Below are 21,066 nucleotides of genomic sequence, written 5' to 3'. Positions count from 1 at the left end.
AGGCTGCAGAGATTACATGAGCCAGTGATAACATGAGGCAGCTACAAGAATGATCAGCAGATAGCAAAGGTGCAATACACCTACACCGTAGCTGCCTTTACGTTCTCTCATGTGTACTGCTGTCAGGGAAATGTTTCATGAGAATAAGAAACATTCATGGAAGGCAGAGGTTTGGTTCTCTGTGTGACAAGTGAGAGGTGCGATAACATTGTGTGGGGTTGGGTGGATGCCATTTTTGGCAACACAGGATATGCCAACAATGATTTTTCATACAAGGTCCTGTGACCAGGAAATTCAGTGAAGACTGTATTGTGATATTTCCACTGTATACAGTGCATAAGTTTTCTGATGATACAGTAAAATCGTAAGACAGCTAATAGGAAAATATATATGCAGATGCCTCTGAGGTCAACAGAGTTTATACAGTTTTCTCTTCCCCAAGTTACCTTTTTTATTTCAACTGTTCTTAATCCTTGTATTTCAGATGCCACTGTAAAGGGTGGAAAAATATGGTTATTAAAGTATTTTCATATTCAATTAAATTTCAGTCAAAGCTGGAATGGAACTAAATGAGATACATTATTATTTTTTTTTGAAAGAGGGTGCTCAAAGTTGCCAGTACACATGATTAAATCTGTCTCACATAGGGAATCTTTATTTTGGAAAAATGTGCACACCATCCCATTTCTTCCTTCTTATTTCAATCGTTGATTATATAACTACATAATCCACTTTGAATGAGTCAAGAGCAGAATAGGCTTTGGATCGAAAGATACATGTGCACAGCTGAGAAAAATAGTCATGGACACATTAAAAGGAATTCATGGACTTAAGTAGCTAAATTTCTAGAATATTAGTCACAATGCAAACAGAGATTGCCATATGGTTAGTTCTTCAATTTGAATAACTTTCAACCAAAGCTTCAAGCCAAAAAACACTCTGCATCATGATTTCATGTAATTAAAACACAGGAGGATCATATTGACTTTCTCAATCAAAATTTTTGCATCTTCATGGAAAAAGAAGGCTTCACTTAATAGAATCTTCTGAATTATTGGTGTTAGAATAAACAGAAAAGGAAATAAAAATTAATTACACCAGTCTGCTTAGTAAGAAAAAATTACAGAATCCTGATTCTAATGTTTTGCATATCATGTAGAAAAAACAACAAATGAGAAAGCTGCCAGACAACAAAGATGCAGCTTCGTACTGTTCAGAATTTTTGCCAACACATACCTCTGCACCCGTATTAGGGTATGAAATAATTTGGGGAAAGAGAGCTCAGAGACAGAGGAAAAAAATCAGTGTTGGCTACTAAAACTCAAACTAGTAATCATGCTTAAAATATCAAACCAATCTTACAGGCATTCTTCTTCAGGCTACTTTCTAGTGACTCAGATGTACTGGATCCAGAAAGTGGAAAAGTAAACGATGACAGGCTGCCTTCGCTCATCTAAAATACACAACAATTATTTTAGAACGTTTTGAAGTAATAATATCCCCTAAATACCACTTATTTCAGAATTCAGTTCTTTTAATGTATCTAGAGAGAAATATCTATTAAGCAACAGTGGCATCTGATAATTTGAAGGGAAAATTAAACAGTTTCTATTGACTTTTTTATGGAAGAATTTGCCTAGGGACATAAATAAATTGAGGCTAAAAGAATGGATGAGATTGATTCCAAAGCACCTAAAATTTTAGTGGATTTTTGTAATTTCATTCAAGCTAATCCTAAATTTAAATGGATGTTGTACATAGACTGGGGTTTATGAAAAAACTGTAAAATTAGGGCAAGTCAACAGGAAATGAATGGCAGTGTTAAAGGGGTGAGTAAAGAATCTTTAAACACTGGCTGATGAAAATGGGCTTATGTCATCAGAAGACCCAACCAAGGAGAGGGGCTGGCCAGCAATCCTGAACATACATGGAGGTGAGCTTCATACATAGTGGTGAGCTTCTATAGTTCACCTTACATGGGATTTTTTTCAGTTTAAAACTGATAACTGTTTGTCAAAAAATACTTTAAAAATATATCACCTTGGTAGGCTCTACATATATTAATCAATTAACTTATATAATTATGGAAAAAGAAAAGAAAAATGGTTGAAATTAAGCTCCCTAGGAAGACTTACAAACTATTCAAGAGCTACACCTTGTTCACTGCCCACACTCACTTGTTGGTCTTCCCCATCCCAGACTCCACACCTTACTCTGCCCTCTGCCAGAGGGCCGGACCTGTGTACACAGTACCAGCAGGGCCATCTCGGAGTTCCTCTGGCATGTGGACTGCATCACCCTGATGAACCGCACAGCTACCCACCTGGCTGCTTTGAGAAGGCCTCCTCTCTGAATGGAATGGACTGGCTTTGATTCTTCCAACTTCCAAGGTCACTGTGCCTAGGGAACACTACGGGAGTGGTTGTTTTATGAAAATGCTTCAATAAGATGCTACAATCATCTTCGGGAGTACATACACTCCTTAAGATTAGATTGTGAAAGGCATCCTCCTTTTGGGATTTCCACAGTCAAGGATACCTCCAATTCTTTGTGGAAAGAGGCCTTTCTAGGGACGCCTGGGTAGCTCAGCGGTTTGAGCATCTGCCTTTGGCTCAGGTCATGATCCTGGGATCTGGGATCAAGTCCTGCATCGGGCTCCCTGCATGGAGCCTGCTTCTCTCTCTGCCTATGTCTCTACCTCTCTCTCTGTGTCTCTCATGAATAAATAAATAAATAAAATCTTAAAAAAAAAAAAAGAAAGAGGCCTTTCTAAAACATAAAAAAGAATGACAGCAAGCAGCAGCAGCAGCAGCAATACCTAGTGTCTGTTATGACCTCATGATTTACATGGAGACTGTTTCTACCAAGGAAAAGAGAAATTGGGAATTGAGCAACTATCTCATGAAACATACTGGTTTATGATAGTCACACAGAGAGAGAGAGGCAGAGACACAGGCAGAGGGAGAAGCAGGCTCCATGCACCGGGAGCCTGACGTGGGATTCGATCCTGGGTCTCCAGGATCACGCCCTGGGCCAAAGGCAGGCGCCAAACCGCTGCGCCACCCAGGGATCCCAACATACTGGTTTAGATAGGCCACATGTACTAAGTAACTCAGGGCTTAAAAAACAAAAGAGAAACAGTAAGACAGCCATGACCACCACAACAGCTTAGATAACTGGCCAAACTCTCTATGGCCACACTGTACCTGAAGAGACCTAAGACACAATATTAAAATAAGCCATATTGCTAGCAACATAAAATTAGGATTGAAGACAACTTCCTTGTGACCTCTAACAAATAAATCATAGGCATGCAAAAAATACTATACAGTCTAAGGTGAAAGCATAATGAGGTATTTTGTGATTCTAGGCTCTTGGAGTTAGACATGCTGGTTTAAATCCTACTGTGTGATTTACTAGCTGTGTGACCTTAATGGATGTCTACCTTGAAAAGTCTTTTATTTGACATTTAAAAATAGAAAATACATAATATAATAAAGAACTGTTATAGATTTATTATTCAGAAATTTATCACTAAAATATGGCATCGTACTTAAAAATGTGTCTTACTTGAGATAACACTTTTAAATAAAGAGGATTCAGTGCTTATTTGACCATGGTAGCCCATGTAGTATCTCTTCCTTCTTCCATACTACTATACAAAGTCCTTTCTGGCACTTGATCTTTACCTTTAGCAAAGCAGCCACAGCTTCCTGGGTGGCGTTACGGACATCTTCTCCGTTCACCGTTAATATCTGGTCTCCCTGCACCAGTCTTCCATCAGCATCTGCAATCCCTCCTTTGACAATGTCTGACACAAATACTCCGGTATCATTTCTGTAAACATAGTTTTGAGTTTCAACATCACCATTTTTTCTCCACCATAAGGTAGTGTTTATGTATTGGAAAACTTTTTTAAAACTAACATTTTTAACTGAAAACATGACCTCCATCTTTGTGACTTTAGAAAGTCTGTTTTCAACAACACAGGGGCAACATTATTAGAATTATTTTCTGTGATAATAATAGCTTATGTCTTATAGTATTTCATGGAGTAAATATCTTTCACAAGCATATTTATTCTTCAACCATTATGTACTGTGAGCTGAAGTGGCTACTACCGTTTACTCACTTTATGGGTCACACAGTTAATACACAGCAAAAATGGGACTTAAGTGCCAGTTTTGGGTGCTAAGTCTATTGTCCTTTCTACACCATAACAAAACCCTGAATGAATACTGACCTGAGGCTACATATATATGTTGGTATTATCATTAATGTCATTAAATGTTCTTGAAAATAAATAATACGTACCTCTCACTGAAACTATTTGATTAAGTACCATTCCCATGATGTCTTTTATTTTATTATGGATCTAACTTGTATGCAAGATGGATTTATGAAAAATAAACAAACGGTAATCTTATTCCAATCTTCCTTTCATTCATGAAACTACAGACAACTCAGCATCTTCTTGCTGAGATACAAAGACATCTTGTAGGAAGATACAAAGTCTTCCTATTAAATGGATCTTTTGTGTGATGTAGTTTTTCAAAAAACAATAAAAGTCAATAAACCTAGAAAATATAATTTGGAAAGACGATAGACTAAAGCATTTTCCTTTTGTAGTGTCTCCTAAAAAGAGTGTAGATTGTCTATGCTCGTCTTTTTATAATCAAATTAACAATTTTAAAATTCATAACTGTACTTAAAAGAACAAATTTTCAAATGTTTAAAGAGAGATATCTTGACCAGAAATCATTTCCCTATTCATTAGAAAAAATCCAGAAGAATCTGTATTTAAAAGAATATTTGAACTCAAATTTTTATATCAATTCCAAGTAACTGGAAGTATACTTTCTATTGATCTGATTTAATGAAGCTTTTTTCAGTAAGTTCTTGGTATTATAGAAGTATGTAGGAAGAATCTGGTGAGAAATAACAAAACTGACACTTGATTTTTTGGTTTTTTGGTTTTTTTGTTTGTTTTTTTTTTTTACTAAAAGGCCCTGTATCTGTTTTGAATAGTTGTGCTTCTTGACTGCTAAATCACTCTGTATTTACTATCTATCATTAAATACCAATTTCAATTTGCAAAAAAAAAAAAAAAAAGTAGAAGTGCATAGTGAAAATGCAATTGTGTCACTTCTTGCCAAGGCCAAGACTTCAAGGGCACCATTTCACCACCTGATCCTCTGCTTTCCCATCTTTAGAATAAAGGCGTTGGAACTTACTGGATTATATGTTTGTTAATATTACTTATCTATAAATATTTAAATAAATTAGATACTAAATTTATACATATATTCACCAATTTACCACCTCGGCCTCTTACTTTCTGTTTTCTTCTGATGGCATGTTTATGTTTGAGCCAATCCTTCTCCCCAGAAAATCCTCTGCTCCCTGCAAATAGACCAACTATCACTAATCATTTTCAGCCTCAGCTTAGGCATCTCTTACCTGAGAAGTTTCTCTAATCTCCTTTCTCAAATAGAATCACTGGTCTCCTTTTGCTCTGCTGCCTAGACTCCTCCATAATATGTTTCTGTCACTTATCAACAGAATCCTTTGTTGTAAGAACATATTTAATTCTCGTTGACCAAACCATGAGTTTTTTGAGGTCAGGAACCATGTCATATTTAACTTTGTTCCCTAGAACTGAAGGTGCTGAAGAAATATCAAATCGTTTTTTGTCGAGTAGCCTCAAGAGCCCCCAAAATACGAACTTGAAAAGTTCAAAAGTGAGGTCTTTTGATGCTCCATTACTGAGTGGGCTAACAAGAGCCACCCATAGAACACCAGCTGATAAAGATACAACAACTGTGAATTTTCTTTAAAAGAACCAAAACTCATCATTTCCTAAAGGTCATGAGGTTTGTCCTCTTCAGTCATACCTTTTCCCAACAATACTTAATCCAAGGCCTTTCCCCGGCTTCTTCTGCAGCTCAATGGTAAGGGTGTCATACACATCTTCCTCTTTGTATGGGGCCTCATCTCTGTAGAGCGTTAGGCGTACTCTTTGTGGGGTCTGTCTCAGGACATTTATTGCTTCATCATGGGTAGCCTTTCTCAAGTCAATTCCGTTCACCTGTACAGAAATAGGGCACTGTGAGGAGCCAGGGGAGTCAAAGAAAGAGCGAGCAAAGAGAGAGTGAAAGAAACAAAGAAAGAAACAGAGACCACTCTCCCCAGAGTAACCTTTTCTTTATTAGAAGTATTGTTACCTCTAAAATCTGATCTCCAGCCCAGAGTCTTCCGTCTTTACATGCCGCTCCTTCTTCATAAACTTCATGGATAATAATGGCACCCTAAGGGCCCAGACAAAACATACTCATACTTTAGCTCATCCTCCCTAAGACTGGTGAGCAGAAATAAAGTCAAAACATACTGTACTTTTCAAGATAATGTGGGTTATATACTCACTGGATCCATAGTGAGTCACAAAAAAATTAAAGGAAAGTGTAATGCAATTTTTGCTACAAGGCTCAAAGAAGCTTTTTTTTTTTTTTTTTAAGGCTCAAAGAAGTTTATATATCTTTCTAATGAGAGGGAAGTTTAAAGAAAAAATTATGAAACACATAAATCATACACACACACACACACACACACACAATGGATATACATCACCCCTCCTTTATGCAAATGAAATCAATAGATACACATCATTTTCCTATCCACAAATGCAGCAATTAGATTTTAAAAGCCTTTTGACTTTTAGAAAATTTTGTCTATAATTATCCAGTTTTCAGACTCCTCTCGATATGGATCAATCCCACTATATCCAGTCAGTAAAAGATAAATGAAAACATGGCAAAGACTGGTAAACAAACAGAAATGTTTTGAACCTAAAGGTCACAACCACAAGTCTAACTATCTTATTCACGGACTCAAAATGAAAGTCTCAGCTCTCAATTTTTGGTATTTGCTCTACAGATTAAAATAACAAAGGATGGTGCATTTTTCTAAGCCTTCATGTTTCATTTAATAAAACTGATATAAATCTCCCTGACAGATCTCTTTTAGGGCCCACTGAAGAGGCTATGTGTGTATCTGAAGCATCTGGGGGTGGTGTCCTCACCAGCAGAGTGTCAGACCCTCCAACAATGCTCAGGCCCAGCCCTGTGCGCCCTTTGGAAATTTCAATTGTTGTTTCACAGCCTGGTATAATGGGGCAGGTCGCAGGATCAGAAGCAAAGATCGCTGGTGTTGATGACCTGCTTGTACCTAAGAATAAATTTAAAATGAAATGAAATACAAATACAAATTGATTAGATGGTATAGACATCAAACTCATCCCACTGGTTGCCTGTGGAGGATGGAGCAGAAAAAGGGTCCAAGATTAGAGACAAAGAAGACTTCGGATTTACTTTAATCTTTTAGTTATATTTTTAAAATATCAAACAAAATGATTAGTCATTAATTTAGGGCGGCAGGTACAAAGTTACCTTTTGCACTATGGCATCTTTTCTAAATTGCTACAGAGAATACATATAAAGGAATAAAAGTAGAGAGTTGAAGTGAGCCTCTAGTTTCATGCTGAGATTCTACATTTCACTAGAGCCAAAAAACTTCTGATGAAATTATGATTTGTAAAACTTAGAAGTGAAATACGCGGCAGTAATCTCAAAACACATTCTGGGAAGACCACAAAACACAAAGCACATCAGTAATTCCGCTCGTGGCGCCTGCATTTCAAGGCTTTTTATGTTTTGGTTTTGGTTTTCCTTTTCTTATCCTAGGGTATCTCCTCTTACGTAATCAAATCTGTGCACATGTACAACTGTATTTAATATCTGAGTTTATAAAACATGAAGTGAGACTCGTGCAGTTTCTTTCTTTGCATGTCTCGATGTTTTATAAACTCAGATATTAAATTCTGATGCATATATGCTCAGGATTGAAGAGATAAGAATAGATTATGAGAAAACAAGGAGAATATAATTTCACACGTTGTTTTATGATAGTCTTCATATCATATGCTTTATGATATACCAAAGAGCATACAGTACATGTCATGCTTTGAAAAAGCTGAGACGCTTGTTGAGTAGCTTTAGGCAAGAGGATCTCTTTTTAGAAAATCAGAGACAGACTAATAATTCTTGCTCCTGAAATGGTAAGAGCAGGTGTAAGATATTTTCTTTTCTGTTACATTTTCATTTAGCATTTCGTACTTTTATAGACAATGCTATTTTGGGAACAACATAAAATTGAAAAAGGAGACAATTTCCGTAAAACCTTTTAACATTTCAGTGAATTACCCAGTCTTTCTAAATAAAGGATTACTTTTATCAGATATGTATTACTTTAAGACTTTTTTGTCGAACTATATTACATATATTTTAAACTGCTATTTCCTTTAAAACCTGTCAAAAGAACTTAGTGTTTCCGTTTGGAGGCTGAAAGAGATATTTTTCCTCCCATAGCAGAAAAAGTCTATGTGTTTAAGTACTTTTCTCAATGCTACGAAGCTTGAAATTTGCTGTCTTATTAAACACTAGTGTAATTTTTGTCAAAAAGTAGCTTAAAGGAATAATTAGCCTCAATTTACTGGACTGGCATTTTAATGACACACACGTCTCATACCATGGTCCACATACAACCATTTCATCTATTTTAACAGGATTTATTTCACCTGAATGACAGAACTCAGATCAATTATGCTTACTATAGCAATGACCATTATTTTTAAGAGTTTCTTATAATGCCAGGCACTGTGGACTCTTGGTAAAGTGGCATCACTGTATCAATTTTATAGATTAGAATACTGAGGCTTGAAAGAAGTTAAATTACTTGCTCAATATAAAAAAGGAATATTCAAAATGATGTTGTTACTTCATTAGTCAAATGCCTGGAATCACAGGAACCTTCAACAAAAGATACTCAGAGAGTAAAGCGTACCGCTCAGAAGAAGCCGAGTCTCAGAGCCAGTGGATGGGATGCCTAAGGCCCTCTGGGTGATTAACGTGTAGCACACAGGTACCCTGCCTAACAGTCCAGTGATCTTTCTTCAGGAGCCCCTCTCTTTATACCATATCTTCACCAAAGTGTTCCCTGACTGGGGCCTGTCACACAGTGAGTGACATACAGGCAGCAGGCTCCCGAGGAGGAACCTGCTGTTGGGTTTGGGTGTGCCACACAAGCAGGAATCATGGGAGACTGGCCCTTACTTGGGATGGACTCTGGTTCTGGGGAGCCAGAAGATGGGGCCATCAGAGCCAAGGAGCTGCTCTTCTGTTCTCCGCTGGCTGCACCCGCCGCTGAAGCCACAGCCTGAGGGTCACGATTCTCAGCACGAATGCTAAGTTTCACTGTTGTCTTTGCTGTTTTCAAAAGGCTAATAAACTGGCAGGGTGTTGGTGTGGTAGGGAAACAAAATTCAGAAGCACATTAGTAAGTCACTGTTATAGTTGGAATCATTTTCCTTATCAGAACTTAAGGTTTCTCACTTGCCTGATATTAAGGCCACAGTGAATTCCTATTAGAAGTCTAGCAGACATGAAGAGAAATCTCACAGAGGAAGACATGGACATGGCCAACATGCACATGAGAAAATGCTCTGCATCACTTGCCATCAGGGAAATACAAATCAAAACCACAATGAGATACCACCTCACCCCAGTGAGAATGGGGAAAATTAACAAGGCAGGAAACAACAAATGTTGGAGAGGATGCGGAGAAAAGGGAACCCTCTTACACTGTTGGTGGGAATGTGAACTGGTGCAGCCACTCTGGAAAACTGCGTGGAGGTTCCTCAAAGAGTTAAAAATAGACCTGCCCTATGACCCAGCAATTGCACTGTTGGGGATTTACCCCAAAGATTCAGATGCAATGAAACGTCGGGACACCTGCACCCCGATGTTTCTATCAGCAATGGCCACAATAACCAAACTGTGGAAGGAGCCTCGGTGTCCATCGAAAGATGAATGGATAAAGAAGATGTGGTTTATGTATACAATGGAATATTACTCAGCAATTAGAAACGACAAATACCCACCATTTGCTTCAACGTGGATGGAACTGGAGGGTATTATGCTGAGTGAAATAAGTCAATCGGAGAAGGACAAACAGTGTATGTTCTCATTCACTTGGGGAATATAAATAATAGTGCAAGGAATATAAAGGAAGGGAAAAGAAATGTTGGGAAATATCAGGAAGGGAGAAAGAACATAAAGACTCCTAACTCGGGGAAACGAACTAGGGTGGTGGAAGGGGAGGAGGGCGGGTGTTGGAGGGGAATGAGTGACGGGCACTGAGGTGGACACTTGACGGGACGAGCACTGGGTGTTTTTCTGTATGTTGGTAAATTGAACACCAATAAAAATTAATTAAAAAAAAAAGAAGTCTAGCAGTGACCATATCCTTTTTTATATAAGCATCAGGTTTTCAATTTTTGGCATTTTTAATTAATCTCGCCCATTTGTCTGAATCCCTACAAACTTAGAAGATAGATGGGGTATTTTACCCATTTCATGATTCTACTAAGAATCTGAAACAGCTTACACAGACACTTTTAATAAAATGGAAACATTTATGTTAAAAGCAGGGTAAGGAAAACTATGCAACAGAACAGTCAAGCCAAATGGAAAGTTAGAACATAGACATATGGGCTAAAGGGTCCAACCCAGACAATTATTAAAGCTGAATTTTAAAAAAATGGCTTAACAAAGGGTTGCAGAAGGGGAGACAGGTGGGGGGATGGGGTAACTGAGTGACGGGCATTAGGGAGGGCACATGATAAGATGAGCACTGGGTATTCTACTACACGTTGGCAAACTGAATTTAAATTAAAAAAGTAAAAATTAAAACATGATTTAAGCTTCTTGCTGGCCAATGTAGAAATAAAAACATTTGCACACCAAATCTCAAGAGAAACACAGCTTTTTTTTTCTAGCACTTGCTATGAAAGGCCGCAAGTGAGACTACTAGTTAAGTATTACCACTTCTGAAGAGAAGGAAACTCATAGGTAACTGTTAATCCCAATGAGAGTAAGGCATTTCATGACTGAGACTCTTTATAAAGCAATATATACAGTGAATATTTATTGGAGCAAATATTCATGAAAATTTCTTTGGTTTTAACACTAAGTTGACCTTTTATATTAGAAGTTTCAATTTTTTCTAAGGGTAAATAGAAATGATATTTATCAAAAATGCCCACTCGACACTGGATTTATACTAGGCAATAGAAAATATCCTAACATCATTTGATTGGAAAATAGAAAAAAGAAACTGAAGAACTTCCGTATACTCTCTTCTTTTCTTTAATGATCTCTGTTTTCTATAATCTGTCTGGTATAGCTATATGGTTCCAATTCCCTATGATCACACACACACAGACACACACACACACAGACACACACACACACACGCCCTAGCCATGCCCATAGATGGGTTCACAGTGTTATTTGCTTCCTTTTGGAAACTTACCTTTTCAACAGGATAGCCAACAACGACTTCATCATCTACAGCCAAAATCTGATCTCCGACTTTGAGCCGTCCATCCTAAATGGAAACATTTAAGATTTGGGGTGATTTTATGGAAGTAATTCCCTTCTCCACCACTTTATGAGAGCAAGAGAGCCTCACCTTGGCTGCTACCCCGTGCTCGGTTAGACTCTTTATGACAACTCCGCTGAGCGTGTCTTCCTCAGTGATAGCAATGCCCAAACCCCCTTGATCCTAGAGAAATAATAACAACTTAGAAAACCTGAAGCAGATTAAATTGATCCAAAGGAAAAGTATGTGGCCATGACTTCTGAATATTATCTTCTATCCAAGGGCTAGAAAACTGATTAAAGCCATTCTGAAAGTTCACTAATAGAAATCTCTTCATAAGCAAACTTTTAAACTTTTTAATGGAAATAAATTCTTTTCTATCAAATATTCAAATGTATTCATTCCTCCCACATGTTTACTATTTCTAGTATATTTATCATATATATCCAGTTACACATCTCTAGTAACTTCAGCAAAACATCCAGAGAACAAAATGCGTTCAATAACTCATTGAATGTACAGCATTTGCCAGGGCAGTTTTGTGTAACTGGCCGACGGAATAAGTCATTTAAAACCAAATCAAAGTATCTTGCTTCCTCTTTCTGGCCTACAGCTAAGAAATAACCACCAAAATGGGCCCCTTCATCCCACCCTTCTTCTCTTAGCAGACAGACTACAATTACTTCTGCATGCTCTGTCCTTTCTGGGGCTGAATACCCAGTATTGTTTCCCCAGACACTTGTGTTTTGATTTGGTACAGAGTGAAAATCTCTCAACTCTAGGTCCAAAGACGTGTGCTGAAAGCCTGCCAAGCTGAGAGAGCAATACATATTTTGTCTATATTTTCCACATTTTCTTTTATCAAGACCAAATGTTCCAGAGTATCAGCTTTTACGTTTCTGTAATGTTTACATTAATAAAATTAAAATAGGGTTTTGAATATTTTCATTCTGGTTAGAGCTAGCAACCATTTTCATTACAGTTTCTGCACAGGGAAATGTGAAGCCAAAGAGAGGAAAGGAAATTCTACCATGGTTTCTATGAAATGTGCACATGGGGTCCACACCTGCCATCAGGCATCAGGGGTCATGACAATGACATCAAGGGGAGGCCCACATCAGCATTTTAAAGATTATCAGCATTGTGGCTTTTCAGAGGTAGATTATTTGTGTTTGATGATTTTCAGACTGTCACTGTGCATTGCTCTCTACCACAGCTCTCCTATCAGTCACACATTGGTTAAGGCAGAGAAAACTGCACTTTTAGGGTGAGCAGAGCTCAGTTCTCACTTACTTACTGTCTAGCTGTAGGAATTTGGATATGTCACATGACATGTGTAAACCTCAGTTTTCTTCTCTAAAAAGGGGGAAATAGGCTGACCCTTGAACGATGTGGGGGCTGCAGTCCCCCATGTGCAGCTGAAAATCCATGCAAGAACTTCTGACTCCTCAAAAATTGAACTACAAGGAGCCTGCTGTTGGCTGGGAGTCTTACCGATAACAAACAGGTGATTAACACATGTTGTATGTTATATGTATTATACACCATGTTCTTACAATGAAAGAAGCTACAGAAAAGAAAATGGTACTAAGAAAAATCGCAAGAAAGAGAAAATACATTTGTAGTACTACACGGTATTCATCAAAAATCCCCACCTATAAGTGGACCTCACAGCCCAACCATGAGACTGCTGTGAGGATCAGGTATAATAAGAAAGGGACTGAAAACTTGATGCACTATATACAGTGTTATTATTACACATGCATTCCTTCTACTTATTACCCTACAGGATAAAATTACATTAACTTTGGACATATTTTCTAAACTTGCCAGGATTTTGATACCCTGAATCCTGATCTAGTGGGGAAAGAATCAGTTTTAATGAATCCAGAGGTGAATGTGCTACCAAAAAGACAAAATCCCAATGCCAATGCCAAATACACCTGATTTAGTTAAACCCTCTATTTGGGATTTTCTACACCAATGATCTTTCCTGTTACCATAAAGAAACATTTGTTTGAATAAGAAATACTCTACATCTACAATGACTCTATGTATTCAACTCAGATTTGATTCTATTATTGCCTATCTATAGTCAGGAAAGTACATTATTAGTACAGTGGGCACTTGCTGGTTATCTATTTAATACCATTCTCATCTTATTCCTTCATACAAGCTCACAGATTTTTGTCAGAATATCCAGCCCCCTGCCTACCCCTTGCTGCCTCAAACAACATACAGGGGCATGCTCTCTTTCTTGCTCATTCTCTCTCTCTCTGCCTATGTTTTGGGTGGTGATTTTAAAATATGCTCACAAATCCTTTAATATTCCTCCCTTCAAGAAGGGGGTCCTGAATGTGCACTAGAGAGGGTTACCTGATTGTAAAATACAGAATAAAGCAGAAGGAATGGTGTACAATTTCACAACTATGTTCAAAGGGCATCAAGACTTCTTCCTTGCTCTTTTGGATCGCCTGCTCTGAGGGGAAGCCAGTTCCATATTATGAAGACAAGAAAGCAGCACCACAGAGAGGAAACAGGGTTTCCTGCCAGTAGTCATTCAAGTAAACCATCCTGGATGAGGATCTAGCCCTGCTCAAGCTTTCACATGACTGCAGGCCCAGTTGGCAGTGTGCTGGAAAACTGTACAACAGAGTCTAACCAGACCACTCAGCTGAACTGCTCCCAAATCCTTGACCCACAGAAACCGAGATAATAAATGTCTATTGTTTCAAGTTTCTAAATTCTGTGGTAATTTATGTAACAGTGGAGAAATAACTCCAAGGAATTCTATTCCCATGGTCACAGTCCCTAGCTCGGGAGTAGGCACGGGCTGAACTGGCTCACCTAGCATGGATTTGAGGAATTTTACTCAGAATTATGAGATAGCCACTTTCCCTCCAGCCCCCAACTGCACATGAAAGATGTAGCACGTGACCCCAACTATGGTTGGCAGCCATTCTAAAACTGAGAGGAAGACCACCCTTGCAATATACCTGACCACTGATGGCTGTGCAGAGAGAGGAAAAGAACTGGCTCTTGATGACACCACTGACTGAGCCACAGATCAACTATCCTGGAAGATCACTGCCCAGTAACCTGAGACCATAAACCCCCTTCTTCCACTAAGCCTGTAGGAGGACGTGTTTTTGTTATTAGCAACAGGGAGGGTCCTAAAAGGAACAATAAGCTACACATCTGCATATATAATATGCTCAATGCCACTTACAATGCTATAAAAATAAACACATATACATAAACACAGCTACAGACAATCTACTGATATCAGAAGAGGAGGATGAAATACGAGTAAGGGTAAGAGGGTGTGAGTGCAGTTTCCTAGCTTACTGCTCAGCTCTCCACCTCACTGCTGCCACAGGACATATTGTCCTGAACAGAAAAGGTCTGAGAAACACTGTTCTGAGCCAGTTACTAAAACGCCATCATACAGAGAAGGTGAAACAAGTTAGGGAAACTTATTCATGGAGTAACAGTTATATCATTACACAGCTAGAAAAAAGTGAATAAGAATTAAAAGTGGGATGAAGCTAACCCATCATTATTATCAGGAGAGCTGTTCTGAAGTTGGAAGATGCTCCAAAAATACAGAAGAAAAATTCTTAATGCTATATGAAGACTCTGACCCTATAAAACAGTATGGACATGAAACGTATCTCTGAAAAATTGTGTAAGGTTGCTTTTGATGACAGGTACTCTCCTAGGGTAAAATGTGCTTTAAAACAAATCTGTAATCAAAAGTATTTTGTCTGATAAATTGAATTAGCATTTTAGTCACTAAGGGTTTAGATGATACACATTATAAACTTTCTGTTTATACTTCTATTCTCACACTTTAAAAAGGGGATTAAAAAGAAAAAGAAGATAATCGGGGCTCGTGGGTGGCTCAGTCAGCTAATAGTCTGAGTCTTGATTTCAGCTCAGGTCATGAGATGGAGTCTTATGTCAGGTTCCATGCTGGGCCTGGAGTCTGCTTAAGATTCTCTTTCTCCCTCTCCCTCTGCACCACTCTACTCCACCTATACCCCAGTTACACTCTTTCCTTTTTTTCCTTCCCCCAGAAAAGATAATCAACCTGTCTGGAGAGCTTCTAAGGAGTGAAAACAGAACTAGAAATGTACTTGTACTACAATTTCTATTTTGAAACAGTTATAAAAATTATCCCATACTTGGATCTTTCCCTTGTGTGCACAGCATGTCAGTGTTCATCCATTCTTCCCTCCTGCATACTTAGTATTAACCATGGCATCCCATACTATGTAAGATAATCGAAGTAGTGTAACAGTTTCTTCTTTTTCAACATGTTTGCAATACAGACATATAGAAAATTTACCCACAGGAGTGTTTTCTGCAAGAGACACGTTAAAGCCAGCCATGGTCAAATGGCAGATAAATGAAGAATTTACTAGTAAACATTATATAGGTCAGAATGTTGAAGGAATATTTCAAAATAAACAGACATGAGATTAAGCTAGATCTTGAGTTATATAGGATTTAGATAGGCTAAAAGAAAGCAGAAGGTACCCCATGTGGTATAAGCAAAGGCAAGAAGGGAAGAATTCTCAAAATAAATCACCATGGACTCTTTTAAGATTTTATTTATTTATTCATGAGAGACACAGGGAGAGAGGCAGAGACTTAGGCAGAGGGAGAAGCAGACTCCCCACAAGAAGCCCGATGTGGGACTTGATCCTGAACCCCAGGATCACACCCTGAGCCGAAGGCAGATGCTCAACCACTGAGCCACCCAGGTGCCCACCATGGACTCTTGATACGAGCCAGTCTGAATGAAGTAGAAGATTCTTATAAGAAATATATAGGTGTTTTGGAAAAGTAAATAGGCCCCAGTCTCAAGCTGAAATAAGGAATGGAAAAAATGGGACTTGGGGGTATAAGACCAGAATGTAAGTTCTAACTCTCTCATTTTAAGTTATGAGAATAAAAAAAAAAAATCAGAGTTGCTGAGAAGTAAACAACATAACACACATGTGACTTTGTCATTAAATTGTTTCAAATAATCATACTTTTTTTTAAAATACAGAGTATTTTTAACTTGCAGATGAGGTATGGATATTAGAAGGCTGAATTAATTCTCCCTTCTTTGCTTTCTTGAGTTTTGTTCCTAGAGTCAGCTAATAATGGGGTTCTGAGTGGACAGGTGTCTTTTAATCTTTCATTTTTAGCATTAGCATTGGCTGCCTCAAAGAATGTTTTTAAGAACATATTCTGCGAAGCATTCAGAACCTTACAGTTAAATTATTAAGGAAAATAACTTGAACTGTGCTAAGTGTAGGCTGCTTTTAGGCAAACAGGCTTGAGCAATGGAATGCAGAAAAGGCCCCACAGTGACTCTCCCCACTCCCCAGCTGAATACAGACTGGCTCATCAGGCCACCTACCTCAAAACATCCACAGGCCCTAACTGACCAATGGGCTCCTTACCACTAGGCACAGTTACCAAAAAAGGAAAAATTTCATACCTCTGCATACCTCCTTACATTCCCTCTTTTAAAATAGCCCTCACCCGCTGCCTCATGGTAGACAGCCTCTCCTCTACTGTCCTGCCCACCTCTTCCATATGTTTCCAATAAACTTCTATCGCCTTTGTTCTGTCTCAGGTGAATTCTTTTACCCCTTGCATCGCTGGCTTCCACACAATCATTGCCCCATATCTGGGAGCCTCCATCCAGTTGGGAGAGACACCGTACTAAGTGCTTTATACAGATTCTTTCATTTAATCCTTACAAAAAGATTTCTTTTTTTTTTTTTGTGTGTGTGTGTGTGTGTGTGGGTGTGTGTGTGTATGCTATCTGATATATGTATATGCTGGGTGGTGTTTAAAGAACTGTAAACTTCTCTTCTATGCAAAATAATGAGAAATAAAAGGGCCAGAAGTAGAGATAGGAAAAGCAAAAATCACATCTTAAATAAAAATCTACACATACATACATATAAATATAACATATCATATCACGTATATATCACAAGAGTTGATTCTATGTATTGTACACTGAAAATAGAGTAGTTTTCAGAGAAGATATTTACTAGTACTATTTTGTTTTTTTTTTTTTAATTAATTTTTATTGGTGTTCAATTTACCAACATACAGAAAAACACCCAGTGCTCATCCCATCAAGTGTCCACCTCAGTGCCCGTCACCCATTCCCCTCCAACACCCGCCCTCCTCCCCTTCCACCACCCCTAGTTCGTTTCCCCGAGTTAGACCAATATCCCTGATGAACATGGATGAAAAGATTTCTAATATAAAGGTTTTATTATTTACCTCTCCTACAGACAAGGAAACAGGTCCAGAAAAGCTGAGGGGCTCCTAAGGCCCACACTTTAAGCCACAGTTGACTGCTTCTAATGTCAGCTGATTTTAAAGGAACAATGGGTAGTGGAAGGGAGGTGGGCGGGGGGATGGGGGACTGGGTGACGGGTACTGAGAGGGGCACTTGATGGGATGAGCACTGGGTGATATGCTTGCTATATGCTGAAAATTGAACTCCAATAAAAAAAAAAAGAATAGAACTTGGGGGTAAGAAAATAAATAAAAGATTCTTATTCACTTTGGCTTTCATCAATAAATAAATTTCATCTAGTTAGCCAAGCTTTAGATTTGTTTGAAATCTACATATAAATGGAAGCTTTCTGTAGGCAATAAAACCTGAAGTTTCTTCAAATTCTTGATTCCCCTACAGCAACTACTTCAGAGAGGTATGTGCACATAATAGACACCTGCCGCATAAATCAGCAGGAGGCTAAAGACAGAGACTAGCTCTTATACTGACTGCCATAATGAAGGCAGCTTGCTTATTAGCTTAAAGAATCCCAACAGTAAGCCTTGATAAGGGCAGCCCGAGTTACAGAAGAGGAGTGAGGACCAATGAGATCAAGTTTCCAAGTGATCTATCAGAGATCACTCAGAAGGGCCTCTATCCCTGCCCCTTGCCCCCCAGTGCTGAATGCCAAGCCAAGGGACTTGAATTTATCTATTTGAGAATGAAAGTCCTTGAAAGATTCTGAATAGGGGACTAGGATGATTAAACATCTACAGAACACCTTCGTTAAGTAGCCCAAGGCAGGAGGAGACAGCATCAGAGAAAACTGTTCCCAGGAAGCAAACGTCTCTCTGCCAGCTTGTTCTTTCCTAATAATTATGACAATAAAAAGAACACAGTAGTTACACAGGTGTGCAAGGTACTGGACTCTTCACACAATATATATTTAATTCTCACTACAACTTTATGAGGTGAGTACTACTATCATCTCCATTTGGTAGAGGGGAAATTGTCCAGATTAAGAGCCCTTTCCAAGGTCACAGACAGCAGCCTAGAAGAGGCAAAGGAGGGCTCTGACCCAGGAGGTTTGGCTGTAAGTCTCCATGCTCAACCACTAACTACAGTGTTCTGCTTGTACTTCACCTGTTTAACAGGGTCATTCCTCCAACATTTCCTGGGCACTCGTTATATTTTAGGATGTTCTAAACTCTACATAAATAAATTCGATCAATGCAATGAAAGGATATGTGTAAAAAAATGATCTTATTTTGGGCTTTTCTAAAGATAAGCATAAACCTATATTTAAAAAAAAAAAACCCACATTATAATGAATCCAGCACACACATTTAATGCTTCATGATTCAAAAATTGTAGGGAAATGACTACACTGTTAACTACTAGAAATTCTGATACTTCTGGATTTTTGAGGGAAAGTAAACTCAATCTGAAAACACCAGGGGAAAAAGGAAGGTATCTTCTTTCTTAAATGAGAGCAAGGGATTCCTTCCTTGGACTAAAGTGTATGAACTTCTTGGTAGAAAAAGCAAAAGGCTTTACTGACTCCTGCTCTTCTCCTTCTACCTACAACACAAACTGCAGGTGATAATGATTTCTTTTAAATGTACTGTAAGGGGGATCCCTGGGTGGCGCAGCGGTTTGGCGCCTGCCTTTGGCCCAGGGCGCGATCCTGGAGACCCGGGATCGAATCCCACATCAGGCTCCCGGTGCATGGAGCCTGCTTCTCCCTCCGCCTGTGTCTCTGCCTCTCTCTCTCTCTCTCTCTCTGTGACTATCATAAATAAATAAAAAATTAAAAAAAAAATTAAATGTACTGTAAGGACGACCAGGGCAATCCATTTTGCACACACTTATTAAAAAAAAAAAGAAACCAAATCAACAGAATAACAGTCAATTTTTCACCCCTAAATGTTTAACAAAGTCTGACTATATGCCAGGTATCATGCCAATGACTTTCAGACGGCTCGTTTAATCATTACAATCAGGTCAAAAGTAATATTATCATCTCTAATTTACTGGCGACAAAACTGAAGCAAAGGAAGACACGTAATGGGGTCAGGTACACACACGATGAAGCAAGGACTGAACCCAGATTCTTGGGCCAAGGCTCATGAGCACCATGCTATACTGCCTCGTAGCTGGAGAGGGGCATATGGACCACTTCTCTTTGTCCTGCCTGCAGTGAACATCCCCCTGCTCCATGCCAGCCCTTGGCTGGCCTTCCTCTTCTTCCTGAGCACTTCAAGGCTTTCTCTGCGAATATTCTCCCTCGACCACCCGCAGACTGCATTCCAGCATGAGCCTGCTGCACTTTTCTGTTCAGCAAACCACCTCTTTAAAGTGGTCATTTGAACCTAAGGTTCAGATCTTTTCAAAAGTAAATATTTTACTGATATCAGGGAAACTTCTAGTTATTTGAGCTTTCAGTTTTATGAAGGACAAAGACTATAATTTGTTTCTTTATTCTTTTTATTTCCTCCATAGCAGATCCTTGGTAAATGAATCAAAGGAGAGACTGCTAAATGTCACACCCTTGGGATAATCATAAACGCAGGAAAAAGCTTAGTCCCTGCTAAAGTATCAATTAACACAGACACTCTCAAACACATCTGTGTGCACTGGAATCACCTAGAAGGCTTATAAAAACTCAACATGTGGGCCCACCCCCAGAATTTCTCATTCAATAGGTCTGGGTGGGCCCTAACATCTGCATTTCTAACGAGAGCCCAGGTGATGCTGATGTTGCTGGTCTAGAGACCACGATTCTGAGAACTAGTGAATTGGGTCACTGGTATAAAAGGTGCTCACATCATTTCAATCCAATTCAAAGCAGATTTACCTTGGGAAGCTCCAGATGTTGCACGTTTTTAAATGAACAGAGGTCCACAGCTGCATCGGAAGTAGTACCAGTTGGCTCGGCCTAACCAGAGGGAAAGATATGGCAAAAAAAGACAAAAATTGTCTGTTTAATGAGGGCCACTTAATCAAAATTATTTCAAGTATTATAATTCATTATTATTAACATTTCATTAGGCAGTTTATGAACATTATATTCTCTTTAAAATACTTAGAAGATATGATTAGACAAAAATTATTTTAGAGCATAGGGACACAGTGGTTCTCAAGACTACCTGGATTTATTCTATAATGAAGTCGAATAGCAACCCAATTACCCAACAGTGCAACTCACTGACACACAGGACACTAGCAGAGGCACCATTCTCTATGATTCACGGTTTTAGTCATCAAGTAAA

The 21,066-nt window shown here is 38.6% G+C and overlaps 1 protein-coding gene across 13 annotated transcripts in view; it reads right to left on the bottom strand.

Moving 5' to 3' along the window:
• MPDZ (multiple PDZ domain crumbs cell polarity complex component) overlaps nt 1-21,066 on the bottom strand; it is a 164,523-nt gene that overhangs the window by 7,979 nt on the left and 135,478 nt on the right. For all 13 annotated transcript variants that reach the window (XM_041761417.1, XM_041761409.1, XM_041761412.1 and 10 more), the window contains 11 exons: nt 20,652-20,732; nt 11,587-11,679; nt 11,428-11,502; nt 9,168-9,342; nt 7,079-7,224; nt 6,225-6,308; nt 5,895-6,088; nt 3,690-3,837; nt 2,324-2,410; nt 1,363-1,453; nt 447-490 (listed from right to left, as the gene is read on the bottom strand). In XM_041761417.1, coding sequence (XP_041617351.1) covers nt 447-490; nt 1,363-1,453; nt 2,324-2,410; nt 3,690-3,837; nt 5,895-6,088; nt 6,225-6,308; nt 7,079-7,224; nt 9,168-9,342; nt 11,428-11,502; nt 11,587-11,679; nt 20,652-20,732 — 1,218 coding nt within the window. The remainder of the gene's footprint in view (nt 1-446; nt 491-1,362; nt 1,454-2,323; nt 2,411-3,689; nt 3,838-5,894; nt 6,089-6,224; nt 6,309-7,078; nt 7,225-9,167; nt 9,343-11,427; nt 11,503-11,586; nt 11,680-20,651; nt 20,733-21,066) is intronic.

The sequence above is a fragment of the Vulpes lagopus genome, chromosome 7, assembly GCF_018345385.1.
Source record: "Vulpes lagopus strain Blue_001 chromosome 7, ASM1834538v1, whole genome shotgun sequence".
NCBI classification, from domain to species: Eukaryota; Metazoa; Chordata; class Mammalia; order Carnivora; family Canidae; genus Vulpes; species Vulpes lagopus.
The sequence above is the reverse complement of the archived record's forward strand: the minus strand, read 5'-3'. Positions and strand labels throughout refer to the sequence as shown.